We start from the raw sequence: 27,467 nt of genomic DNA, 5'->3' as shown, positions 1-27,467 counted from the left end.
AGCGGCTCCTGCCCTCTTCTCCGACTCTCTGGTGCTGTTCTCGGGCCCATGGAGAGTCTTGGAGCTGAGGTGCACCTTGGAACCTTGTCCTGGAAGAGACTTTCCCTGCCTTTGGGCTCAGAAGCCTCACCTTGGGGTGGAGGCGCACCAGGTATGTGGGACTTGGTCCTGCTGTGGGATAGCTGGGGGTGGTGCAGCATCCCCATGTCTAGCGGGTATCTCCAGGGAGACTGAAACCACAGCTTAACAAGCAGGAAGCCGAAGCTTTGATGGAAATCTCTCCAAAGCCTGAACCTCGCTGGTTTGTTTGCTTGTTTGTTTTGAGATAGTGTCCAAGCTAGCCTAGAACTTCCTATGTCACCCAGGATGGTGTCAAACTTGCTAGCTTCCTGCCTTAGTTTCCCAATTATTGGGGTTATAAGCATGCACCCCTACAATTGGCTCAAGGTGTCTTTTCTTTCTTTTGCCGTGCTAAGGACCTAGGGCCCCATCCCATGAATACCTGACAAGTGTTCTACTATTGAGTTACAGCCCCAGACCGAGAGAGAGAGACAGAGACAGAGACAGAGACAGAGAAAAGAGAGAGAGAACAAACCTTTTTGTTTTGAGATAGGCTCTTTATAAATTGCCCAGCCTGACCTTGAGTTTGGTGGTCTACCTGCTTCTGTGTCAACATGCCTAGTATGTCTGTCTCGATGGAGCCTCCGGAGTGGGGAGACATGTTTTAGCCAAAGAGCTGTACAACTGGGTTAAAGGCGCCTCCTCTAAAGCAAGCAGCACCTGAGCATCTGGCGCCAACAGAGTAGAGGTGACGTGAAGATCTGGATTTCAGTGAAAGCGCTTAGGAAGTGAAACCAGAAAAGCAGTGTCAGGGTGGGGGCAAGGGCAGGCAGGCACGGGAAGGGCGGGGAGGGCAACTTGAAGCACCTGTTGGTTGAATCAGCTCCAGTCCAGGGCTGGGCAGGGCTGGTAAACCTTAATCATCAGTTCTTTACCAACTGCCTCAGGGGACTTCCTTTTTTTTAATTAATTAAATAATTTTAAATGTTTAATTACTATCTTTATCGTTGTATGTGTCAGTGTTTCTATCTGCATGTGTGTCTGTGTACCATGTGCACGTCTGGTACCTACAGAGGCCAGATGATGCATCAGATCTCTTGGAACTGGAGTTACAGATGGTTATTAAGCCACTATGTAGGTGTTGGGAGTAGAACCCAGGGCCTCTGAAAGAGCAGCCAGTGCTCTTCCCCTCTAGTCATTATTATTATTATTATTATTATTTTTATTATTATTATTATTATTATTACTATTTTGAAACAGAGCCCCTTAAGTAGCCCTGACTGACCAGGAACTTTCTCCATAGACCAGACTATTCTCAATCTCACAGAGTCACCTTAGTCTTTAAGACAAGGTCTTTTATTATTAAACCTGAAGATTATCAATTCAGCTAGATTGGCTGGCCATCAAGAGACCCAAAATCCCCCTGTCTCTGCTTCCCAGTACTAGAATTTTTTGGGGGGGAGGGTAGTAGAGGTTGGAGAGAAAGGGGGTGCTGGGGTTGAACTCAAGACCTTGTAATTGTTTGGAAAGCACTTTGACACTGAGCTCTGTCCTCCCCGGAAACTTAAACCTAGGCATACTTTGTTACATCTGCATTCACCTGCCAAGCAAATCTCCAGGGCCTGAGGGTGTTACGAGAGCAGGAACACCAGGAAACAGTGTGCAGCCCCCAGGGAACCGGTTGTAGTAGTGTCCTGGCAGCCTTTACAGGAGTTCATGCAGTCTCCTCGGATCTACTTACTGGTCACTGACTCCTCAGAACTGTGGCGGCTGCCATGATTTCTAGAAAAACAGAGTTGACTTGTCAGCGTGGAGAATGGGAGGAGGAGACATGCTGTGGCCACCGCGCTACAGATGGTCCAGGTATTGCTGGCACACTCACCTTCTGTGTGCCAACTCTCTTCATTGCCAGAACCTTGTGTGCTGGTCCTGGAGCCCAGCTTGGAGCCTTGAGCCCTGACCTGCCAGGTGTCTGTGTCCCCAAGTACAGTCTTTACTTGGCCCTCTCTGGGAACCTCTCCCCTCTCACTGCAGATGAGTTGCATGAGGTGGTAGTGGTGCCACACCAGCCCCAAAGAGAGCCTGACTTGGACTAAGTCAGCGGGATGCCACCTGCCTGGTCATCATGACTGGCTCACAGCTATGCAGTCAGGTTGTCTTGAGGTCACCATAGCAACAAACTGTAGGTTGGGGGCTCAAAGCAAATAGAAATGCTCTTTTCCCTCAGTTCTGGGGGTTAGTGTGTGATTCTCCCTGCAGTTCAGCTTGAACTCTTTCCGCTCCACCTCTGATGATCACTTCCAAACCTGAGGCACCTTGCGGGAGGTTGCAGGTCCTCCCATTTCTGTTTCCTTGTGGAGTCATTTCTTGCCAGTGTGTCTCATATTCACACCGCATTCTCTCACAAGGTCACATTTGTATTGGATGGCAGCCCATTCTAGTGACCTCAACTTGATGACAAATGCAAAAAATTCATTTCCAAATAAGGTCACATTCCCAGGTTTGAATTACGAGTTGAACATAGGTAGCTTTTAGGACAGAGTTCAACCTGTAATAGCAGGTGCCCCAGCCAAAACTCCTGAGAGACCATAAGATTTTTCTAGAACTTTTGGGTAAAAGGTTGATGGGTATCCTGTATCTTGGTCAGCCTGGTCCTGGGGATCACTCGCTTTCTAGCTCACCAGACTGGTGGCTGGCTCAAGGTCCCTAGGTACTCACGCCTCCTTCCCGCTTAGGACTGATAAGTCTAAGTTGCCCTTTTCATTTTTCTTTCATTCAATTATTTGTTTGCTTGTTGTCTTTTAGCTTTGTTTGCTTCTGTGATCAGTCAAAGGCCATATTCTGCCTATCCTTCCTGGGACCACAGCACTTAATACTTACCATGTGGCCAGCCATTTGTCCTCCAACTTGAAGAGCTAAGGAGCCTCTGCTGCCCAGGCTGGGTGTAAATCCCTGGACTCAGTTTCCCCAAACAGCCCAGGCTTTTCTATCATAAAACACACGCACTGCTAAATGTTGAAACTCTCCTCTTTGTCTATTGTTCTAAAGACACTCCATGGCCAAGGGCTCTCTTATAAAAGGAAACATTTAACTGGGGACTTGCTTACGGTTTCAGAGGCTTTGTCCGTTATTGTCGTGATGGGGATTATGTTGGCACTTATCATGCTGGAACCATAGCCTCGAGCTACATTCTGATCCACACAGGCCACGGGAGAGAGCTAACTGGGCCTGTCATGGGCTTTTTTAAAAATATTTTTTATTGTTTATTGGTGTGAAGGTGTCAGATCCCCTGCAACTGGATCTTCAGACAGTTGTGAGCTGCCATGTGGGTGCTAGGAATTGAACCCGGGTCCTCTGGAAGAGCAGTCAGTACTCTTAACCACTGGGCCATCTCTCCAGCCCCATCTGTCATGGGCTTTTGAAACCTCAAAGCCCACTTGCAGTGACACACTTCATCCAACAAGGCCACACCCCCTAATCCTTCTAATCCTCTCAAACAGTTCCATTCCCCGGTGACTGACATTCAAATATATGAGCCTATTGGGACCATTCTCCTTCCGGCCACCACACTCTTTTATTGTGCTTTCTTTCCTAGAATGCTTTGTATCTTGCAAAGCCACCCCACTTGTGTCTATGTATACAGCCTTGTCAAGAGGGACCTCTGAGTCAGCTCTATTAGGGCCCTCCCCTGCTACTCTCCTCCAGGGGCTCGAGTACCCTGATAGTAAAGCCATGCACTGGACAGCCCCTCCATCATCCATCCCTGGGCCACAGTCGTAGGCTCAGTTTCCCTGGCTACCTCAGCCTTCTCGCCTAGCAGAGATTCCCCCAAGGCCAGCATCACTGTTCCTTGGATCCATGGTCCCATAAGTGTATGGAAGCTAGCTCATCCCTATCAGTGCTGTCCGGGCTGACCTCTGGCCACTATTAGAACTGCCGTGAGTGTCCACTAGTAGGAATTGGTCCGACCAGGACCGGTTTGGGCTGTGTTGCAGACCCGCTGCAGCCTGTGTTCCTCTCTGTAGTCTGGAACTATCTGAACTTTACCCTAGGTTCAGCATGCAGTGAGCCCTATATGTGTCCCTGCACTTGTGGCTACTTGCCCTAGTGACAGGGCCCTGGTCCCCTGAGGGCTGGAACTAGCAGGGCAGGGGGCATTATTTAGGGGGTCCCTGGGTGGGGTATCATGATCTCAGTGTGAATGTACAAGGGAGGGGCTTCTAAAAGGAGAGAGGCCTATGTGAGGTCCCAGAGGCAGAGCCAAGGAGAGGCTCCAAGTCACACAGCTGTGGGCTCTTGTCCTTGCCTGGATGTTCAGGAGTGTGAGCAGTTTGGTCAGCTCTACTCCTTCCTGGCCATCCACTTAGCTGCTATAATTCAGGAACTTCATGTACAAAGGAGGTTGTGTGGTCACTAAGCTGCTAGGATCTCTGGAATGTGACTGTTAGAACCTTTGAATCAGAGTAGGGCGACAAGGTTGGAGGGTCCTGCTGGGGGCGTTGTCCTCTCTTGTCTAGGGGTGGTCCAAGCTTAGCATAGGACCTGGGGCAAGTGAGAAAGGTGGCAGCTACCCCAAATAGACTTCATAACCTCCCCATATTTGGGCCTCTACTGTCCCAGCCGTGGGCAGCTACAGGGAGATTTGTACAGAAATTTGACCTGGTTCTGCCTTGAACAGCAGAACAAGTCAGAGTCCAGGTATCAGAGGCAGGGGTCTCCCTCATCCCTCTTAGCTATGGAAGCCCAAGGATGAGTGCGGAGAAGGGGAGGGGGGCATTCCAGACTACACACCCAATCTGGGGTATGACCCAGAGACTGCTTGGCACAGCTGGTCCTAGGAATGCCATGGTCCCTTAAAGAAGCAGGGTAGACAGGAGGAAGTGAGGTCTGCATGCCAGGTGTGGGCAGACTTGTGCTGGGACACGCCCTCCCAGCCCCCGGGAATGCACATACTCGGTGCCTGGCCTGGGGTGGGGGCTGAGAAAAGAGAGCAGGCAGGACAGGGTGGGCCGTCATAGGGTGTGAGACAGACAAGCCCTCCTGGGAGAGGCGTCCACCAGCCATCCACCCACTGTGCGTCTATGGCCTGCCCTGGCCTGCCAGCCTGCCCACCTCACCCAATATTTTCCATGGAAAGTTCCCAAGGTAACAACAACACAAACTCATGACAAAGATGAACCCAGGCAGGGACAGGTCTCAGGGTGGGGTGGGGGTGGGGGGTGGTCACAGGCTTGGGGTGGGTGGAGGTGGGCAGGGCTAGCTTTAGGCCCTGGGGACTCCTAAGTCACTCTGTCAGTAGAGAGGGAGGGCCTGGGACCAGCATGACCCTGGGCACTTGAGGGCTTTTGGCTTGTCTGTTGAGTACAAACTCCACTCCTTGGTAGAAGATTCGATGATGGTTGGGTAGAGGGTGAGCGGTGGGCTCATGCTGGACTCCATGAATACACCTGCACCGGTGGAGATCCCTGAGCATCCCCACCCTCCTGCTCTTCTATCTGGTGGCGATTCCAGGATGGAGGAGGGCTAGGTCATTCCAGGCTCAGGTGGGGAAGGTACGGCAAGTGTGAGGTTTCTGGAAACAGAGCAGACCAGTCTAGGGTGCCAGGAAGTCTTGGGTGGGGGTTGTCTGAGTACCATGGAGTGGCCACGTGACTGGGAGAGGGTGTAGTTCCAGCACTCCCTGGGGGCCCGCATGGCTGTGGGAAATTTCTGTGACTCTCCAGTCCCCTCCTAAAGTGGGTATTGATGCCCCCATTCCCTATAGTTCTTAGCCATCCCCAGGGCAGGCCTGGTACCCATTATAGCAGTCCCCCTTTTTTCGGCCTCCTAACCCAAAGGGATTGCAGCCCTATGGCCATGTGAGTGACTGTTTGGGACTTGGGTGGGAATTGAGTTCGTTGAATGCCCCCCTCGTTCCATACAGGAACCGAGGGGGGAGGGGCCAGATACTCCAGCTAGAAGCCCCTTCCTCTTCGCAGCCCTTCCCCCACCCACATGACTGAGGATGGGCACTGGGTTTCCCAGGAAACAGTAGCAAGAAAAGTGCTGGAGCCAGACTGGCTGGGGCTGGTGGATCAGTGGCTTGAAGGAAGGTAGGGTGCACTGAGCTAGAGCTGTTTCCCGCCAGTCCCCTAGGCCAGGGCAGTCTACCCAGTCCTAGGGGGGTCTCCCCAGCACCAACCTGCGCAAGGGTAGGGGCAGGTGGTCCTGTGGACCCCCTGGTCCTGACTTGGGTCCTCCTGCCCTTGTAGGGCTGCCCTTGCTGTCCTGGACACCCTGCAAACTGCTCAGTATCTACCATGGGAAACCCCGCTTCAAGGCTTGGCTGCCTGGGGGAGAGGAAGAACCGCTCACACACCAGCCCCAGGACCCACACCAGCCCCAGGACCCAAGAGGATCTCTCTCCATCCACAGCTCCTCAGGGCCCACTTCCACCAGGGATCCCCTGGGCCTGGTGGGGCTCCCGTGCTGTCCAGGTGACAGAGGTCACAGAGACAGTGGTGATAGAGACAGTGGTGACAGAGGCCGTGGAGATGGGGCCCCGCAGTCAAAGAAGGCAGCCAGCCCAGGTGAGGAAGGACAGCTCTCGAGTGTGGGGAGTCCAAGTGAAGACCAGATGAGGTGAGTACATCCTTCTTGCAGGCACCCCTAGCCCCCCTGGGCACACTGTGCAGCTGGCTGGATGGTATGGAGGAACTGCAGGCCTCACAGGGACCCCTGGCTGCTGACGCCACTTTGGCTGCATCCCAGCTGCGGGAACAGGAGGTACAAGGGCCACCAGGAGATAGGAACAGGAGTGGGGGGCACTTTTACCCCCTTGAACCTCAGGTCAAGTCACTGGTAACTAATGGTCGTTACCATGTGCTTGAATACAATAGATCTGTTCCCTAAGGGTGGGCTGTATACCTATACCTGTTAACATTCCCACAGGCTGTAATCCCCCTTGATTAAAAAAAATAAAGAGGGGGCAGTGGCGGGAGGAGGATGGGCAGGGACCCCAGAACCCTGCCTGAGCCCTCTGACCCCATGTCTGGTAGCTGCTCCTGCGTCTACTGAGGGAGCGTGCACCACACGTGGAGCCAAGATTACAAGAGGCTGGGAGCCCAGCAGAGCTGTGCACACAGTGGCACCGCCTGGTACAGCAGGCAGAAACCAGGTGAAGCCACAGGTGGGGGGACTGTGAGGGTTCTAGGGCAAGAAGGGCACCGCTGCCAGCTCCTCCATCTTCGCCCCAAGGTGGAGACTCCTGGAGCAGCTGGTCCCGGCGGCCCAGAGTTTTGAAGCGGCCTGCAAGGCTCTGCTGGTACAGCTGAACCCAAGTGAACAGCTCCTGGCTGAGCTACTGCTGGGGCCCAAGTCCTCTGAGGAATCTTTACCGTACTCCCAGGTACGGCTCAGGCTCGGGGTGGGACGGTGTGGGCTGTCACAGGCTCAGTGTCTTGTGTGTGTTCACAGGAGGTGTACAAAGGGGTTGGGGTACGTGCCAAGGACCTGGAAAGGGTTTTAGAGACAGGAAGGAGGCTGACAGAGCTCCTCACAAGTAAGTGGTCCCCACCCAGTCACCAGCATGTGCTCAGGGAGCCCACAGAAAAGTCTACCCTTAACCCAGTCCCCGAGTCCAAGGCCTCTATGTCGTCACTGACGGTTCCCAAGGACCCTTCTAATGCCCTCAGCCCTGCTACAGGTCCCTCAGTTCCCCTTCAGTGTTGGTGTTTCCTCCCTGGCCTCTTGCCTCTGGCTGCAGGCGACCAAGCTCAGCTGGTGCGACAGCAGCTGGATCACTTTCAGGAGCGTGTGAGGCTGACTGAGTCACAAGTCGCCTGTGCCCAACAGAAGCTGCTGTATGCTCAAAGGACAGCGTCCTCCAGGGCCTCACCACCAGCAGGCTCGGAGGCCCAGCTTGGACTGGAGGGGTCTGCCTCAGCACACCCAGGGCTCAAGGATCAGAAGCAGGTGTTTGTACCCCCTTGATTTTACATAGAAGAAAGACCTCCAGCCTACCTACCTCATGCCCTCTGAGGAGACTGTAGCCCACTGTGGTATAGCTAGAGTGGCTGGGAGTGTGTACTTTCTGTCCCTGGCAAAGGCTGTCTAGAACAATGCCGGTTTCCTCCTACAGCTGAGCATCCAGCTGGCCCAGCTAGCAGAGCGGCTTGAACAGCTGGCACAGTGGGCAGAGACTTCTAGTCATGCAGCGGCACCCACAGTGACCATCTGGGATCAGAGCCCCTCATCAGGTACATGGCCAGGGCCTTGGGGGTACCTGGGAGTCTTTGGAAAGTCCCTGTCAGGGCTGGGGACAGGATCAGGCCTATGCTCAAGAAACCAAGGTAGGCTGAGTGTGAAGGTCTTGCCAAGGCTGGGCTCTCAGGTGTTCGTGTCTCCTCCTAGCTGTTCTTCAGGCAGACACAAAGCCCCTGGAGGGGCACTGGTTAGAGATTCGAGAGCAAGACACTGGGCTGAAGGCCATATGGGAGCCAGCTGCGCAGATCTTGTGTGGCCTCAAGGAGCAGGCAGCCATGAAGGAGCTGAGGCTGGAGGATGACTGGAACCTAACCTCGCAGGTGCCTTGACAAACTAGGGGAGGAAGGTATCCCCAAGAGTCCTTTGTGGGGAGAGGTGACCCACAGGGACACTGAGATTGAACTGTTGTTTGCTGTCGGAGGAACCAAGGCAGAGAACTCTGGGAGTGATGGGGGAGAGCATCGGGGAAGGGAAGTGGGGGCCATAGAGCCAGCTGGAGAGATTGCTGGTGATGACTTCATGCTCACCTTCCAGCTTCTGACAGTCCCAAATCTCCATTTAAGGCCACAGCTTTCCCAGTAGGGCCAGGGCTGGAGATCAGACCATCCCTGACTGTTAGGAAGGGCAGCTCCTCTTTGGACAGCACCGTCAAGCCTCCAGGCTGTACGGGTAGGGGTGACCTAGTATCTACATGCCTTTTCCAGCAAGTGGAGAGCTATTAATTAAGATAAAAGCATGGCTGTGAATGAGTCCCATTTATGCAACAGCTGGAAAGAAAATTCGTCAGGAGCAAGATAGAAAGAAGTGGACTTACCCATGACTCACAGTCTGGGATGGTCCAGCATTGAAACAAACAGGCAAGAGTGGGCTCTGCTTCCACTTAGCCCCCTTTTCTATAACACAGGAGTGGCTGGGATGCACGAGACCCTTCCTGAGATTTGCTGTCCGCCCAGAAGTTCTAGGTTCCTTTGCTTGTTCTCAGATTTCTTTCTCATTCTCGGGACTGATGGTTTCCTGGGCCACTGGAAGCAGCTATCACCAATGGGGAAGTTGAAACTGTGGTTGTACCCTGGCTCAAAGTTCTGAAAGCTGACAGTTTGAAATGGACGGGGCTGGCTCCTGAGAGTCTGTTCTACCTCTCTCCTTGCCATGTGCACAGTGTCTTCTTTCTGTACCCTCTGTGTGTTTTGTGTCCAAATCTTAATCCCCTTTTGCATATGTACGTGTTTACATGTATGCATGCATGCACACTTGTGCAGAGGCCAGAAGTGGGCATATAGTGTCTTTCTCAAGCATTTTCCACCTTATTGCTTTTGAAGATTTATTAACTTATTTTTAATTATGCATGTGTGTATGTATGTATGCACACATGCATGTGGGTACCCACAGAGACCAGAAGCACCAGATCCACTGGAGCTAGGGTTATAGGCAATCATGAATTGTCTGAACCAGGTCCTCTGCAAGAGCATCAAGTGCCCTTAACTGCTGAGCTATCTCTCTGCCTCCCCCTACCCTGCCTTATTTATGAGTCAGGGTCTCTCCCTGGACTTGGAGTTCTTACTCATCTAGACGGCTGGTTTCTGAGTCCCAGGAATCTTAACTCTGCTTCCTTGGTGCTGGTTACCGGCGAGCCACCATGCTGATTTGTTTTGTTTGTTTTTTACATAGATGCTAGGGATCAAACTCAGGTCCTCATGCTTTGCAGCAAATACTTTACCAACTGAGCCGTCTTTCCGCTCCCCAAATCCCACCCCTCTTAAGGGCAGCAGTCACACTGATGTCTCACCCTACAACTGCCTCTTTCTAAGTAAAGACTGGGGCTTCAACTTAGGAATGGGTGGTGGTGGATCCTATTTACCCATGGGGAGGATTTTACTGACTTTTTTCACCTTGCCCTTAACATCGGCACAATCCTGGGTGCAGCTGCCCCCCTCATACTAAGGAGGCTTAGGGGTAGAGGGACTGGGCCAGCATGTGTGGTCTTCTTGCAAGTGTGGCGGTTAGTGTGAGGTATAAGGTGAAGGGAGGTGTCAGGAAGAGGGCTCAAGATGTGAGGTATACAGAGGAAAAAAGATTCCACCCTTTAGCTTTTCCTACCTGGAGAGCCAACAGTACACCAGGCTGTTCTGGTGACAGGAGTTCCTATGGGGACAGCAAACCCTGGTGGTGTCATGGCTAAGGAGGAGAGGAGACACTGCCTATGGGAGCACCTGCCACTTGGGCCTGCTGCTGGAGCTGCTGGGCTGCCAGGCTGCCGTGTCTAGCCCTTCCTGTGAGAGGTGAGCCTGTTTGCCAGCTGTCCCTCCCCACTCTCGCTGGCCCTCTACCCTGCTCACATCTGCCCATCTCGTCTCCAGGATGCACACCCTGGAAGGAATGTTGCTGCTTGTGGGCCACCTTGTAGAGAGACTGGTCTCGTACTCCTGTAGGCTGAGCCAGGCTGAACCCTCGGGGACCAAGGTGGGACCAGTGGCCGGAGACTTTAGTCTGCACAGTAACTGTGGACCAATCCAGGGTTAGCCTAATGACACTAGCTTTAGTGCCCTGGACCCTCTGTGAGACCATTTGATCTCTAGGAGGAGTTAGCTGGAAGGCCTAAGTGTTGGGCAGGACTGCTGAGAAGCTCTGGAGGATGGGGGCATTGGCTCAGGATTGGTGGGCTATTTGGGGCATGGGTTCTTCCAGTTCCCTAACATTGCTTCCTAATACGTAGGTGCTACAAGCCCAGAACTGGCCTCTGGAGGAGTTGCCTGGGGCCCTGAGCCTAAAGTGCTGGACTCAAGCCCCAAGGGAGGTACTGACACTGAGGAGTCTTGACCAGGAGTCGCCTGGGGATCTGAGAAGTAGAGCTAAGGCTTCCTTCCTGGGGCAGATTTCAGAACAGAGCTGGAGGCCTTGGTGGGCAGACGTCATCACGGAGAGTTGGAGTCGGAGGAAGCCAGAGCATAGCAAGAGGAACAAAGAGAAAAGGGACCAGTGGGTACAGGTGGAACAGGGTCACCAGGGACAGGTAAGAGCAGGTAGATACATATTCTGTTTATCCCGACACCTCACAGCAAGGGGCCACGGTACACTTGGGACATGTCGGTGTTGGGGGGTACTACCTGTATTGCTTTGGTCATAGAATAAAGTGGTCTAGGGTGTTCTTGACACCCCAAGCCACAGACAGCACTGAAATATTCCCCAGTAGGACCTTGTGGACAGCTTCCTGGCAACTGGGCAGCAGGGCAGGGATGAACAAGGTTGGCCTGGCTATACCTGGGGGAAATGTGGGCCTGACCACAAGCGCCCCACCGTGTTGGAGCGAGAGCTCCCCAGTGGCCAGAAACAGCCACACAGCATGGTCAGAACAAGGAACACGGAAGGGACAAGTGTGTCAGTGGCCAGAGGCAGGCTCAAGGTCCAAGGAGCCTTGGTGAGCAGGGGTGAGCGTGGGCCTGTGACAGTGGGGAGGACAGAGCCTCAGGAACTGCCCCCAGCCCCTACGTAGAAGGCTAGACACCCCTATGCTCGACAGATGGCAAGAGGAGCCCTGATGGTCCGTGTTGGAGGTGGCTGGGCAGCTCTGGATGAATTTCTGGTCAAAAATGACCCTGTCAGAGGTGAGAGCTGGGGGTAGGCAGGGACATGCAAGTCGCCAGGGCCTGGGGGTGAGTGGTAGGGGGCTGTTTGGCATCTGTTTTAGCCTAGCAACCTGGAATCTTTGAGCAGCAAAGGGGAGGACCAGCCAGAAGATCCACGAGAGGTTCCTATGCTGGACTCCTAGCATGCCAGCCCCTGACGTGCTCACCCTGAGGCTCTGGACCTCTATCCGAATGGGTTCCAGCAGACCCCCGCCTCAGAAGGTGAGAGCTAGCATGGGCTTCAGAGCCAGGGGCCAGGTCCTCCAGATGGACTGAGGACCTTCTCTGAGCCCCAGTGGAGGAACTGAATGGTGAAGTGAAGCCTGGCCAGTCCTTTCAGACAGGGCTGCCAACTGGCAAAGAACACCGAGATCCCGGTGCCTACAGGGTCAAAACCTTGGAGCAGCCCACTGATGAAAAACCCTGAAGACTTCACGATCCAGCAGAGAGGGACAAGAAACAGTGGCAGAACTCGCTCAGGGACCGAGCGGGAGCTGGAGCCACACAGTCCCAGCACACAGGGCGGGGTTGTGGCTCTAGCTCTCCGCAATAAAAAGGAGTTTGGGGAACTGGACTCTCTCTGACAGGTCTTCATTTCCCTTGCAAACTCCATTCAAAAGCCAAGGGGCTGAAACAGGCTGCCTCCCCACCCCCACCTAGCGCCTGCCCGGCATTCTTTTTCAGTGACTTGTAATTGGGAGGGAAGAAGGGAGGGACTTTGCAACTCAGCAACCTCTCCCAGTTTAAGTTGCGCAGAGGTAGCCCTGCCCCGTGCCATAGTTTACGCTTACCTGCCCACTCCACCTGTCTTGTCCCAGTCCAGCTTGGCCTCAACTCCGCCTACCGCCCTCAATGGGGAAGGGACTTGGGTCACCATAAGGAGGGGCCATGCAGATTTAAATGCTTGTGGCGCGGTGCTCGGGTGTGGAGGGAGCAGAGAGACCGAGGACGCTGCACCAGCCCTTGTCACAGCAGGTGGGGACATAAGGGCAGGTTGGGGAAAATGAAACCGAAACACCTGTGGGAGCCAGGGGCCAGTGGCCCCAGGTAGATTTATTGAGGGACCCGGGGCCCCATTTACCACCCTGAGCAGTCGGAGCTTCTGGCTGGGAGGTGGGAAACCCCTGAGCCCTTGGGACAGACGGGGAAACTGAGGTCCTTGCCAGGCTGCTATGCAGTTGGGGTGTATGGGGGCTGTCTGGAGGTTCCAGCAGAATATGTGGTGTGCTGTTTGGCCCTGCAGGTGGGGTATTTCTTGTACCCCCCTTGCAAAAAGTGAGGTTAGTGGTGAGAAATCTTATGACAGAGGCAATTACGCCAACCGTCAAGAGGCTCCTGGCAGCCCTCTTTGGGTGAGGGAGGTGGTGCTGACCCAAGGAGGAGCTACCAGCTGTCCAGGGTAAGCAGCCACAGGGATGGCTTCTTGGCTGCTATTGGGGCCCCTGGAAAGAAGAGGAAGGGAGCAGGGCTGTGTCTCTACCCCTACTTGCTTATCATGTCAAGCTTACAAAAGGGCCATTGACTTCTGTCTTTTGGGCAAGGTACAGCTGATGCCCTCTTTCACGCTGCTCACTATGGGGCAGAGGCCAAGTTTTCTGTCTCCTTGTGTGCTGGGCTGAGTCTGTCCAGCCTGGCCTCCTCATTCTGTTCTGACCTAGCTCAGTGCAGCAGCGATAGCAACAGGGCCCTTATGCCTATCATTGTCACAGCCTGGGGTGAGGGCTTACCCTTTGGTGTGGTGACAGGTGGTGTCTGATGCGCTCGAGATACTGACCCACCTGGCTCAGAAATGACCCTCTTTCCTCTTGGTGGCTAGAGCAGCCTGTCACCGGTCTCTTCAGAAGCAGGAAGGGCTTATCACTCTCTGCCAGAGGAGTGCCTCTGCCTGCCTTCCCTAAACCTTTCCCCTAAGCCCTAACATAGGCTTCAGTCCCAGACCTGGGACCCTGATCCTTTACCTTTATCTACACTTCCTGGGACTCCTGTCCTCCTCAACAGAGCTCTGTATACTACTTAAATTCTTGACCCCTGTGTCTGGTTGTTTTCCCAGGCAACCACTGCAGTTGCCAAGTGTCTACTCCTCCACACGCCTGGAAAGGGGCCGGGCCCAGGGAGAGAGTCACAGCAGGTCCAAGGTCACCCACCAACCGACAGGGAGTGGCTGCCAACTGCGGGCTGCACCTCACTCGCTCCAGAACTCAGTCTCTCAGCCCCACCCCTTCCCCAGAGTCCCTGGTCTCTGGTTCTTTGTCAGTGGCTTCCCACCCTGAATCTCCTCTTTGTTCAGGGAACTTGAGCTGCGTGCTTCAGCTTGTGTTGGCTTCTCGCTCGGGCCTTGCCTTTCTGTGTAAAGCGTGCTTGTCAGGGCTGGCTGTCCATGTCCAGGTCAGGAGCCACTAAAGACCATGCGCTTCTGGCAGTCTCTATCCCTACTCTAGTCCCAAGGCTCTGTGTCACACCTTTGCGGGACAGTGAACTGCTTGTCCTGGATTCCCCCTGCCCCACGCTCATCTAGTCATATGTCAAGGGACAGTACCCAGGCTCCACCTCCCTAGGGTCTCTCCCCTGTGCTCTGCCCTGTCCTGGGCAGAACCACACATGGTTTCCCCCAACTCAATGCTTCACAGTGTTGGGAAGCAGAGTCTGGGATGAGTCATTAGGGGTGGTCTTAGGACACACACGGTCATGGAGGGGACAGGAGGCAGGTTGATGGGAGAGGCTGGTCTGCCGTGCTCTCTAGCTTGTCCCTGAAAGTAGACAAGTCCAGGCAGCCCTGTGTCTACTACAGTCACACTGTGCCTCCGAACCAGTCTCTCGGATACCATTGGGTACCTTCCTGGGAAGTGCAGGAGGAGAAGGTCTGTGGGATGGGTCTGGTCTTGTTGTGGCTTTCAGGTCCTGTTGGTCATTTGTTACCTCTTCTAGTCATCTAAAAAAAATGCCATTGATTCACTACAGCTGTCGACTGGGGTCACTGGGGCGTGACCGGACCCCCTTCCCTGGGAGTCTTCTCTTTGGCCAGAGTAGCTGTATTCTCTCACTGTCAGCTGCCATGTGACTATGAGGACCATTACATCCACAGGGTAATGGCCCTTCCCCCCACCCCCTGCCAATCAAGTATTTCTTCTCTATGGACCCTGGAACTCACTCCTCCAGTGTGAAGACCACTGCTCCTAGACCTTGATTTCTGGGCAGGAGACGACCCTGCACTGGGACCTAGCACTAGGAATATCCATGGTTTAGAATAGAAATACTATGTCCAAGGGATGGTGCCAAGACGGCAGGGTGTCACCTGGGAGCCGACGTCTAGGCTGTGCCTTTAACATTATCCCTACATCCTATCTGCCAGCAGCTTCTGTTGAGCAGTGCACAGAGCCACAGCCAGCTTCACTAACCACTTGGCCTTCCCCCAGTGAATACCTGAGCCTCCATGGTCAAGGAACTCTTTTTTTTTTTTTGTTCTTCCTAAAGACATGAGACAACCATAAAGTATCTCTATGGCCACACCAAGCTGATATGGGACCCCAGTAACTCTTAGGCTCTAGGAGCTGGCAGGTGTTCCTAGGGTCCAGGTCGCTGTCATAGCATGGTCAGTAGGTGCCTGGCCAGAGCTCTCCTCCATTAGAGTTGGGCTGCACCTCTTTCTCTTGACGTCCATTCTTGCCCAGGAATTGGGGGCTGGTGGTACCTGTACCCCAGGCACTGGAATTGGGCTTTGTTCTCTCATGGTCCTATCAATAGCCTTTCATATGCTCTAGGGATAGCTGATCTTCTAACTCTCTCTGGGACTCTCTGTGGCTAGACCCCTGTAGCTGCCTCTCCTCAGCCTCCTCAGGTCGTCACTAGCACCTGGACTTTGTTGTTCTGTGTTTGGGCCATTACCACTTCCTTCCTAATGGATAAATCAAGGCTAGTCCGAAAGCCCTGGGCTCAGTCCATGCCACAAGCACGCTGCCAATGCCGGGGCTGCTTTCTTTAGAGAGACACAGCCTTCCACAGGCTTCAGCGTCAGTCTCTGTAAAGGTTTGTGCATTCAAGAGTCCTTACCGCTGTGTTCTGTCTCTCCTCTGTTCTAAGAAACCCTTCCCTGGCCAATCTGATTCTTGGCCTATCCCTTGCCACCCTCTTGGATTGGTTCCTGACCTCCTTAGGCTAAGTTGTGGGAGACAGAAGGCATTGGCCCTACAGTGGGTAGGCTGACTAAGGAGGGACACTTTCACTAGTACAGGGGCATCAAGAGAGTCTACAGCTTTGAGAGTTTGGCATGTATTAATCAAGATACTCATCCTAAATTAGAGCCCCGACCACCCTGACTTGGGACTTATTCTTGGCAAAGGGTGGTTCTGTTCTATTTGCGGTTTCCTGTTCTGGTTTGGGGCCCCTAACAATATAGCTGCTTGGGTCTTCGACCACAGCTGTTCAACTGCCCACTCCCAGTCTTTCATGGTCTTACCCCTGCCATCTGTGTCTTGTATACTTTTTCCATGCCCCACTCTGTGCCCTAAAAGCACCTCCCACCCGTAAAGAGCTGTATGTTGGCCCTGAAGTTGGCAGTATGGCCCCTGGGCACTCTGCTTGCAGGCTGGTGGTGGGCACTGCTAACTCTGTCCAGGTGCCTGCCTAGTTGTAGGCCAGAGGCCTGAGACTCTGAGCAGTGGGTTAGCAGTAGGATACCCCAGAAGGCTCAGGACCAGCCTGAGGGAGGGAATGAAGAGCGACATTTTTACCAAAGCTATGGCCAGATGCCATCTCAGTAGTAACTCTAAGGGTCATGGCTTTATAGCCTGCAGAGTCCCTCCCCCCCAATCATGTCAAGGGGCTGAACCTGGCGCAGGCCCTCAGGGTAATTCTCGAAGGCATCAGTGGGACCACCTGCCCGTTACCCTCCCTAAGTTGGCCAGGTCTATTCTACTGAATCACATGCTATCAAAGGCTCTTATCATTCACAGGATAGGCCATGCACCTGCCTTGGGCATGCTGCCCAGCCAGCCAACTTCACTCCCATTTCCCTGCCTTCCGCCTTCCATACGTGGTGTAGGCATTGGTGAGGATCCTTGAGGTAGCTGATGAGAGCGTGGAGGGCTCCTGTGCACATGGGGCAGAAACCTGGGCCTACAGGAGCAGGAAGTCTGGCTGAGAATTGATGGGATGAGCTTCGAGGTGCCATGGCAAAGCCATGAGGTCTTAGATGAGTGGGAGGTGGACCAGCAGGCAGCCAGCGTGCAGCTGGACCCGTTGACGCATCTTTAAGAACAGAGTAGAAGGGGGATTGTGACGCATAAGGGCACGAGATGATCTGTATCCAGAAGTACACAGAGCGGGTTATGACTTCAGGACTGGCTGGCTCAAGCTGCAGGTATAAAGAGCCGAAAACATCTCGGGGATCTCTTGATGCACTGGACACAGACGGTCAGAGCAGAATCCTGGTACAGGAGGATCCTGTCTTTAGTGACCAGATTCAAAGTCTGTCTGCTAAGTTCCTCAATACAAATGTGTGTTGGGGAGGGGTAGGCAGGCCCCTCCCAAAGTTCATGCGAGGACCAGCCTGGATGAACTTCCAAGCAGAGAGAATGTTCCAGAAATACTGAGGCTGTGAACTAAGAAAGGACACAGCGTACAGACTCAGTCTGCAGGGTGGTTGGTTGTCTTCTCCCTGAGCGAGTCTGCCATCTTCTAGAGATGCCAGGTGCACTGGATTGGAGCCAGCAGGCCTCTGGGATGATCTCATCTTAGTTACATTCGCAGAAATCCTACTTCCAAATAAGGTTACAGTCGTGTCCTGCAGGTTAGGACTTTGAGTTGCCTTTCTAGGCAATCAATTCAGCCCAACTCCAAAGCTCCAAGTCTTGGCAGAAGCTTAGAGACCTGGAGCCGAGTGACTCAGGACACACGCAGGCATGAAGACCCAACATACATCTTCTGAGTCTAGGGCAGGACTGGAGGCCCCAAGCCCTATGCACTAGAAGCCTGGAGGCTTGGAGTAGAGGCCAGATGATCCACAGGGACTCCTGAGAGCAGCTGGCCTCAGCTCCCTGTGTGTTATGAGTATGGTATGCCAGAAATGTGGACAGGCATGTCTGTGTCTTTCTACAGTGTCAGAACTTATTGAACGACAGCAAGCTCACAAGGTTCAGCAGTTTCAAAATGCAAAGAATTTGCCAGGTAATCCCACCGACTCCAGTAATCTGGCCAAGGAGGAGGCAGTCAAAATGCTGTGCTCTTAATTACTAAAGCAAGCTCTCACCCAGCACAGTAAACGTCTTTATACATTTCTATGTATATGTGTGGCTTAGAGAATGAACACAACCCAAAGAGGCTGCAGCTGGATTCAAGGAGAGCCCTCGAAGTTCTGAGAGTCTATTGATAAGACGCCAAACAAGACCAGGAGGGAGCTGCTGCTGTCAGGATTTGAGAACAAAGCCATAGAGTCTGTGTGGGGAACAACCAAAGCAGGGTTCAAAACCAGGAAATGGTGGGTTCAGGTCTAGGTCCAGAGAAACAAAATGATAGAGGAGCCCGGAGTCAAGTAGGGCACATCAACAACAGAGGACAGAGTCAAGCTAAAGCTGCGACAACATTTGCGGGGTCTGCTTGCCAGTTCTTGATGCACCACCAGGTGCCAGGTGGATGCAAGGCCGGGCCATCGCAGTGTTAGGCGTCCGTGACTTTATGGGATCCGGGTGAGGGAATTGTATGCTTTTCTCAGATGGGTATGTCTGATAAGTTCTCCGGCCTGGTTTTCCCTGGTAATGGCTTTAATACGCCCATGTGTACCTACAGTCGCAGTTCACGCTGATAAATTTTTACGGTGCCTTCCTTTCTACTCCTGGGAATAAGTCCTTTCAGCCTGTGTGGAAGCTGGTGCCTGACAGACGGCTCTGTTTGTGGACCCGCCCAGGGCCTGCAACCTACTTCCCTCAAAATGGCTAAAGCCAGATTGTAGAATGGTGTCTCCCAGGGCGAGGCACAGCCTGGAAAGACACTGACTATTTCATACAGTATGGTGTAATTTAAAGTAGGGTGCAGTCTGATTTCAAAACTGACCATACTGACTCTTGCATTGTCTGAGTTCTTTGGGCAGCTTGTCTTTGTCTTAATCCCTCTTGAAGGGACTTGCAGATTGGGCCCTTCTCCCCCAAACAATGAGATTTGTTCATGCCCTTGGAGATCCTTGATTACCATGAACCTCTGTGGCTGCTCAGGGGTGGTCCTGTCCTTACATCTGGCTGTGGATTTGGGACTCTCTCAGCTTAGATGAACCTGTGTCTGACCTCATGATCCTATCTTTCCCACCTGCCAGGTCACTCAGGGTCCCTGACTGAATCTTTCTATCCCCTGCAGGTCACACGTGAACCTTAAGCAAGTTCTGAGCTACCAGTTGTCTGTGATGAACGGCCAACCCCCTCCTCTTGATGTCGTGGTTGCCAATGGCATTGAGCAACCCATTGTCCCTAAGATCATGAAGCACCAGTTAGGACCCAGCACCTGTTCTGGGGCCCCAGCGGAGGCTGTGCCACCTACCACAGCCAGAAGCATTGCTGGGGTGTATGTGGAAGCTTCCGGGCAGACCCGGAGCTTCTATGCTGCCATGAAGCAGGGCCTCCTGCCTACTGGGCTTGGGCTGGCTTTGCTCGAGGCCCAGGCAGCCACTGGAGGCCTTGTAGACCTTGCCCAGGGTCAGCTTCTTCCTGTGTCTGAGGCACTAAGGAGGGATCTGGTGGGACTGGAGCTAAAGGAGAAATTGTTGGCTGCCGAGCGTGCAGTTACTGGCTATCCTGACCCTTATGGAGGAGGAAAGCTGGCCCTCTTCCAGGCCATCAGGAAGGAAGTTGTGGACAGGACCTCGGGGATGAGATGGCTGGAGGCACAATTAGCTACTGGGGGCCTGGTAGACCCAACCCAAGGAGTGCAAGTGGCCCCAGAGGTAGCCTGCCAGCAGGGCCTTTTAGACAAGGAGACATGGCTCAGCCTGGTGGAGTCAGAGCCCGGCATGGGTGCCCCAGGTTTTTTTGACCCCAACACACTAGAACAGCTGCCATACTGCATGCTGTTGAGTAGGTGTGTGCAAGACCCCAGCTCAGGGCTGCCCCTGTTGCCCTTGAAGCCCACCTTTCGTACCCTGGGTGGCGCAGCCAGTGCGTCAGCGCTGCTGGAGGCCGGAGTACTAGATGAGGAGACAGCTCAAGGCCTGCAGGAGGGCACACTGGTGGTGTCTGATGTGGCCACACGCCCTGAGGTGCAGCGCTATCTGGAGGGCACTGGAGGGTTGGCGGGGGTTGTCCTATTACCTGGAGGCCACAAGAAGAGCTTCTTCCAAGCTACAGTTGAACACTTGCTCTCAAAGGGCATTGCAGTGCAACTCTTAGAGGCTCAGGCAGGCACTCGCACCCTCATGCACCCAGCCACGGGCCAGCCTCTGTGGGTAGAGGAGGCAGTCAGGGAGGGTGTTGTGGGCCCAGAACTCCACGAGCAGCTCCTGGTTGCAGAGCAGGCAGTGACCGGGTATCATGACCCTTTCAGCGGCTCCCGCATCCCCCTTTTCCAGGCAATGAAGAAGGAGCTTGTGGACAAGCCACTGGCTCTGCGCCTCCTGGATGCCCAGCTGGCCACAGGTGGGCTTATATGCCCAGCTCGCAGGTTCCGGCTGCCCCTGGAGGCTGCCCTGCGCTTTGGCTGCCTGGATGAAGATACTCAGCAGCATCTCTCTCAGGCGATGAGCTTTTCAGATCCCACCACACATGAGAGTCTTCACTATGAACAGCTGCTGGCCCTCTCTGTCACCGACCCAGAGACAGGGCTTGCTTTCCTGCCTCTCCCAGGAGAAGCCCAAGCAAATGAGCCCCAGGGACCCGCATTTATTGATCATTGCACTCGGCAGGCCTTGAGCAAGGCCACAACCTCCATCTCTGTAGGGAGGTTCCAGGGCCGGCCTGTATCCCTCTGGGAAATGCTCTTTTCTGAGGCAGTGCCCATTAAACAGAGGGCAGTGCTTGCCCAACAGCACCAGAAGGGGGCCCTGTCAGTGGAGGAGCTGGCAGCTGAGCTGAAGGCCATTGTCGAGAAGGCTGCAGCCACTACCAAAGTCACCTTTGCTGGGTTGAGAGACACTGTGACACCAGGAGAACTGTTGAAGGCTGAGATAATCAACCAGGACCTGTTTGAGCAGCTAGAACGTGGACAGACCTCAGCCCAGGATGTGGGCAGCCTGGACTCAGTGCAGAGGTACCTGCAGGGCACAGGTTGCATTGCAGGCCTGCTGCTGCCTGACTCCCAGGAACGCCTCCGTATCTATGAGGCCCGCAGCAAGGGGCTCCTCAGGCCTGGTACTGCCCTGATTTTGCTTGAGGCCCAGGCTGCCACAGGCTTTATCATTGACCCCAAAGAGAACAAGAGATACTCTGTGGAAGAGGCACTGAGGGCTGGCGTCATTGGGCCTGACGTATACGCAAAGCTGCTGTCGGCAGAACGTGCGGTCACTGGCTACACGGACCCCTACTCTGGGGAGCAGATCTCTCTCTTCCAGGCCATGCAGAAGGAACTCATTGTCAAGAATCATGGCATCCGCCTGCTGGAGGCTCAGATCGCCACTGGTGGTATCATTGACCCTGTGCACAGCCACCGTGTACCTGTGGACGTGGCTTACCAGCGTGGCTACTTTGACCAGATGCTGAACTCTATCCTGTTGGACCCATCTGATGACACCAAGGGCTTCTTTGACCCCAACACACATGAAAATCTCACCTACCTGCAGCTTCTAGAGCGCTGTGTACATGAGTCAGAGACAGGCCTGCACCTCCTGCCCCTTAGTGGTACACGACCCCAGCTGGTAGACAGCGCCACTCGGCAGGCCTTCCAGAGTCTACTGCTATCCGTGAGATATGGACGATTCCGGGGGCAGAGAGTTTCTGCATGGGAGCTCATTAACTCTGAATACTTCCAAGAGGACCGGAGGAGGCAGCTACTGCAGCACTTTCGGCAGCGCAAGGTCACACTGGAGCAGGTCACTCAGCTGCTGGAGAAAGAGATGATGAGGTGGGCAGACATCACAGTGCCTGCACTACAGGGCCAGGTCAGTGCCTACCAGCTCTTAGAGGCCCACATCATCAACCAGGAACTCCTAGACCAGGTGCTGACAGGGGCGGTCAGCCCAGAGTCCCTCCTTCACATGGGTGATGTTCGCAGGTACCTTCGGGGCTCAGGCACCGTGGGCGGTGTGCTGTTACAGCCCTCCAATCAGCGACTCAGTCTCTACCAGGCCATGAAGCAGAAGCTGCTGGCTCCTGGTGTGGCCCTGGCCTTGCTGGAGGCCCAGGCAGCCACTGGAGCCATCACAGACCCCTGCAGTACGGAGAGCCTGACGGTAGACGAGGCTGTGTGCAGGGGAGTGGTGGGAGCAGACGTGTATGGCAAGCTGAAACGAGCAGAGAGTTCTATCACTGGCTACAGAGACCCCTTTTCTGGAGAAAAGGTGTCCCTGTTCAGGGCCATGAAGAAGGGCCTTGTCCCGAAGGAGCAAGCAACCCGCCTATTAGAGGCCCAGGTGTCCACAGGAGGAGTTGTTGATCCCACAACCCGCCTCCACCTCCCCATGCCTGTGGCAGTTCAGCGGGGCTGCATTGATCAAGAGATGAAGGCGGCCTTGTCCAGCTCTCCTGAGACCTTTCCCACACCTGATGGCCGGGGATACACCAGCTATGCCCAGCTTCTGGAGCAATGTCTCCAGGACACAGCCTCTGGGATTCACCTCCTGCCCCTGACAGAAGATGCTCCCGCTATCCCCAGTGACACTCAGATCCAGGAGACCCTACAGGCATCAGCTGGCACTGAGGATGGCTTGTCCCTTTGGGATCTGCTCACCTCTTGCCATTTTACTGAGGAGCAGCGCAGGGGCTTCCTTGAGGAGGTAAGGGTTGGGAAGACTTCGGTACCACAGCTACAGGACACCGTGCGCAGCTGGGTGCACGCAGCAAAGCTCCTGGCCCGGGCCCGCATCACCATTCCAGGCCCACGGGGTGAGGTCCCTGCCATTTGGCTACGAGATGCTGGTATTATTACCCAAGAGACCCTGGAAGCATTAGCCCAGGGCATACAATCACCGGCTGAAGTAGCCAAAGAGCCTGCTGTAAAGGCCTGCCTCTGGGGCACAGGTTGTGTGGCCGGTGTGCTTTTGCAGCCCTCGGGCACCAAGCTGAGCATTGCTCAGGCTGTAAAGGATGGCCTTCTGCCCACAGGACTGGGCCAGCAGCTGCTGGAGGCCCAGGTGGCATCTGGCTTTCTTGTCAACCCGCTAACCAACCAGAGACTGTCAGTGGAGGGGGCGGTGAAGGCCGGCCTGGTGGGCAGGGAGCTGAGTGAACAGCTTCAGCAGGTGGAGAGGGCCGTCACAGGGTATTCAGACCCTTACTCAGGTGGTTCCCTTTCTCTCTGGCAAGCCATGGAGAAGGGGCTTGTGTCCAAGAGTGAAGCTTTTCCTCTCCTCCAAGTCCAGCTGGCCACGGGGGGTGTTGTGGACCCTGCCCATGGAGTGCACCTGCCCCAGGCAGTGGCCTGCAAGCTTGGCCTTCTGGACGAGCAGACAAGCCAGGTGCTGACTGCCACTGAGAATGAAAACAAGCTGTTCTTTGACCCCAACTCCCGCGAAAAGGTGACATACCAGCAGCTCAAAGAACTCTGTGTGCTGGATGCCGACACTGGCCTGTGGCTGCTACCACTGCCCCAGGACACTATGCTTGAGGTGGATGACCACACTGCGGTGGCACTGAGGGCTATGAAGGTGCCCATCAGCATGGGGAGGTACAAAGGACACAGCGTGTCACTCTGGGACCTGCTACACTCTGAGTACGTTGGGACTGAAAAGCGGCGGGAGCTGGTGGCACTTTGTTGTTCTGGGCGGGCTGCTGCCCTGAGGCAGGTTATCAATATGGTCACCACCTTGGTGGAGGCTGCAGAGAAGCAGCCCCCACAGGCCACCTTCAAAGGGCTCCGGAAGCAGGTATCAGCTGGGGACTTGTTTAGGTCCCAGCTGATCAACAAACAGACACTGGATGAACTCAATCAGGGGAAAAAGACAGTCCAGGAAGTGACAGAGATGGACAGTGTAAGGAGGTCCCTGGAAGGAGGCAACTTCATCGCTGGGGTCTTTATTCAGGGTACAAAAGAGAAGATGAGTATCCCAGAGGCCTTGAGAAGGCACATTCTGAGGCCAGGCACAGCGCTGGTGCTGATGGAGGCGCAGGCAGCCACCGGTTTCATCATTGACCCTGTGGAGAACCGGAAGCTAACTGTAGAGCAGGCCTTCCAGGCTGGTATGTTTGGTAAGGAAACCTATATGAAGCTCTTATCAGCCGAGCGTGCTGTCACCGGTTACACAGACCCCTACACCGGGGAGCAGATCTCCCTCTTCCAGGCCATGCAGAGAGACCTCATTGTCCGGGACCATGGCATCCGCCTGCTGGAGGCTCAGATTGCCACGGGTGGCATCATCGACCCTGTACACAGCCATCGTGTGCCTGTGGACGTGGCCTACCAGCGTGGCTACTTCAATGAAGAGATGAACCGCATCTTGGCTGACCCGAGTGATGACACTAAGGGTTTTTTTGACCCCAACACACATGAGAACCTCACCTACCTGCAGCTGCTGGAGCGCTGTGTGGAGGACCCCGAGACAGGCCTGTACATGCTGGAAATTGTCAAGAAGGGAGAAACCTACACGTACATTGATGAGGCCACAAGGCAAGCTCTGAGATCCAGAACTATGCAGATGTCCGTAGGCAAGTTTGCAGGCCAGACGGTGTCTGTGTGGGACCTGCTGTCTTCTCAGTACTTTACGGAAGGAAGGAGAAGAAAGCTCTTGCAAGAGTACAGAGCCCAGAACATAGGCCTAGACAAACTGCTGGAGGTCATCACCTCCACCGTGGAAGAAACAGAGAAGCAAAACCAAAACTTCAAGGTGGCAGGCATCCACGGTGACGTGACTGCAGCAGAACTGTTCAACTCTGGGATCCTTGATAAGAAGACCCTGGATGCGCTTCACAGTGGGGAGCGAGGGTGCCAGGATCTCCGCCAGCTGGAGCATGTCAACACCTACCTGGAAGGCAGCAGTTGCATTGCTGGAGTGACCGCACCCCTCACCCAGGAGGTGATGAGCTTCTACGAGGCCAGCAGAGAAGAGCTCATCCCAGCAGGGTTTGCAGCTCAGTTGCTGGAGGCACAGGCTGCTACTGGGTACCTGATGGATCCCCGTACCCACCAGAGGCTGTGTGTGGATGAGGCCGTAGCAGCTGGCCTGGTGGGTGAAGACCTGCGAGAAAGGCTTGTAAATGCAGAAAAGGCAGCAAAGGGCTACAAAGACCCAGCCACAGGCGAGACTATCCCACTGTTCCAAGCCATGGAGAAGAAATTAGTTAGGCGGGAGGAGGCCCTGAGGCTGTTGGAGGTGCAGGTGGCCACAGGCGGAGTCATCGACCCAAGGCACCACCACCGAGTTCCCCTGGAAACAGCATGCAAGCGTGGCTGTCTAAGCGATGACACTGTTGTGCTGATTGCTGATCAGAGGCACATGAGGAAAAGGTTTGTGGATCCCAATACACAAGAAAAGGTCACGTACCAGGAGCTTCAGGACAGGTGCCAGAGGGAGGAGAAGTCAGGCTGGGCACTGTTCCCAGTGGTTAAGGACAAAAAGGACATGGAGTATGTTGATGAGGCCACTAAAAGGGCCCTGGAGGCAGAGCAGGTGGAAGTGACTGTGGGAAGGTACAGAGGCCAGAGGCGGTCTGTGTGGGAACTGCTGAACTCAGAGTACGTGTCGGAGGAGAAAAAGATGGAACTGGTCAGGATATACAAAGGTGACACAGCCCGGGCACTGAAGAGAGTGGTAGAAGTTATTCTACAAATGATTGCAGACAAAGAGGGAAAAAGCAGGCAACTATGGTTCCGAGGACTACGAACTCAGGTCACAGCGGAGGAATTGCTCAGCTCAGCCGTCATCACCAAACAGACTCTGAAGGACCTGGAAGAAGGAAGAACTACAGTAGACCAGATAGAAAGAAACGAAGACGTGAAAAGATACCTCAAGGGCACCAGTTGCATTGCAGGAGTCCTAGTGCCTGTCCAGGGAGAGCCTGGCCGTCAGGAGAAGATGAGCATCTATCAGGCCATGTGGAAGGGCGTGCTGAGGCCCGGCACAGCCCTGGTACTGCTGGAGGCCCAGGCGGCCACGGGCTTCATCATCGACCCAGTACACAACCGCAGACTGTCTGTGGAGGAGGCCGTGGCAGCAGGCGTGGTGGGTGGTGAGGTCCAAGAGAAGCTGCTGTCTGCTGAGCGTGCTGTCACCGGCTACACGGACCCCTACACTGGGGAGCAGATCTCCCTCTTCCAGGCCATGCAGAGGGACCTCATTGTCAAGGACCATGGCATCCGCCTGCTGGAGGCCCAGATTGCTACTGGTGGTATAATTGACCCTGTTCACAGCCACCGTGTGCCAGTAGACGTGGCCTACCAACGTGGCTACTTTGATGAAGAGATGAACAGCATCTTGGCAGACCCTGGGGATGACACCAAGGGCTTCTTTGACCCCAACACGCACGAGAACCTCACCTACCTGCAGCTGCTTCGTCGCTGTGTGCGGGACCCAGAGACTGGGTTCTACATGCTGCAGCTGGCGGGAAAGGGCTCCAGTGTGCACCACCTGAGCGAGGAACTGAGACGTGCCCTCCGTGATGCCAGAGTGACGCCAGGCACGGGCGACTACCAGGGCCAGAGCATCTCTGTCTGGGAGCTTCTCTTCTACCGCGAGGTGCCCGAGAGCCTGCGCCAGGATCTGCTGCGCAGGTACCAAGCTGGTGGGCTGACCGTTCAGGACGTGAGCACCAGCCTCCTCTCACTGCTGGCTCAGACTGATGACAGTACTCCATATGTGAATCTAGAGAAAGTCTTGGGCAAGGCTACCATGAAAATAAAGGTTGGCCATCTCCGGGGAAACCAGGTACCTTTGTTGGATGTGATGTTGTCCAGCTATGTTAGTGGCAATACCAGAAAGGAGCTGATGGGCCAGTTAAGCAGTGGGACACTAACTCTGCCCAAACTGACCCAAAGACTCACCACTATCATTGAGGAGGCAGAACACACACAGGAGGCTGAACAACTGAAAGACAGTGTGTCACACCAAAGGGAAACTGAAACAGAAAGATCAGGGACCTCCCCAGACAAGAGCAAGAAGGACAAGGCTGAGACAGCCAGGCAGAACCAGGAACAAGCCCTGCGAGCTGCAACCATGCGCCTGAACTGTGGGCAGTTCCAGGGTCAACCAGTTTCAGTGTGGCGAGTCCTGTTCTCCTCGTACCTAAGTGAGACCCGCAGAGAGGAGCTCCTCGCCCAGCACCTGGCTGGTTCCATGGCTCTGCAGGACCTCATCACCGTTCTCACTAAGATCATAGAAGACACTGAAGAACAACTCAGCAAAGTGTCCTTCCCTGGCCTAAGACAAACGGTTTCTGCATCTGAGCTGCACACGTCTGGAATATTGGACAAAAACACCCT

At 54.4% G+C, this 27,467-nt stretch overlaps 2 protein-coding genes across 2 annotated transcripts in view; both read left to right on the top strand.

Moving 5' to 3' along the window:
* Positions 1–6,359: 6,359 nt before the first annotated feature.
* Positions 6,360–12,354, top strand: LOC101995552. Its single transcript, XM_005354273.1, has 15 exons — positions 6,360–6,629; positions 6,703–6,825; positions 7,098–7,216; positions 7,297–7,447; positions 7,516–7,600; positions 7,805–8,013; positions 8,180–8,297; positions 8,452–8,624; positions 10,441–10,583; positions 10,662–10,764; positions 11,018–11,314; positions 11,495–11,719; positions 11,822–11,906; positions 12,016–12,149; positions 12,268–12,354. Exons 1-15 carry the CDS (start codon positions 6,360–6,362, stop codon positions 12,352–12,354), a joined length of 2,322 nt encoding a protein of 773 aa, XP_005354330.1.
* Positions 12,355–12,875: 521 nt separating this feature from the next.
* Positions 12,876–27,467, top strand: part of Eppk1 (epiplakin 1) — a 17,171-nt gene continuing 2,579 nt past the window's right edge. The window contains exons 1-2 of the mRNA XM_026782679.1: positions 12,876–12,902; positions 19,269–27,460. Of these exons, the coding sequence (XP_026638480.1) occupies positions 19,315–27,460 (8,146 nt within the window). The 5' untranslated portion in view covers positions 12,876–12,902; positions 19,269–19,314. The remainder of the gene's footprint in view (positions 12,903–19,268; positions 27,461–27,467) is intronic.

Source organism: Microtus ochrogaster, chromosome 15, assembly GCF_000317375.1.
Source record: "Microtus ochrogaster isolate Prairie Vole_2 chromosome 15, MicOch1.0, whole genome shotgun sequence".
Lineage (NCBI taxonomy): Eukaryota > Metazoa > Chordata > Mammalia > Rodentia > Cricetidae > Microtus > Microtus ochrogaster.
This window is presented reverse-complemented; position numbering and strand designations above follow the sequence as displayed.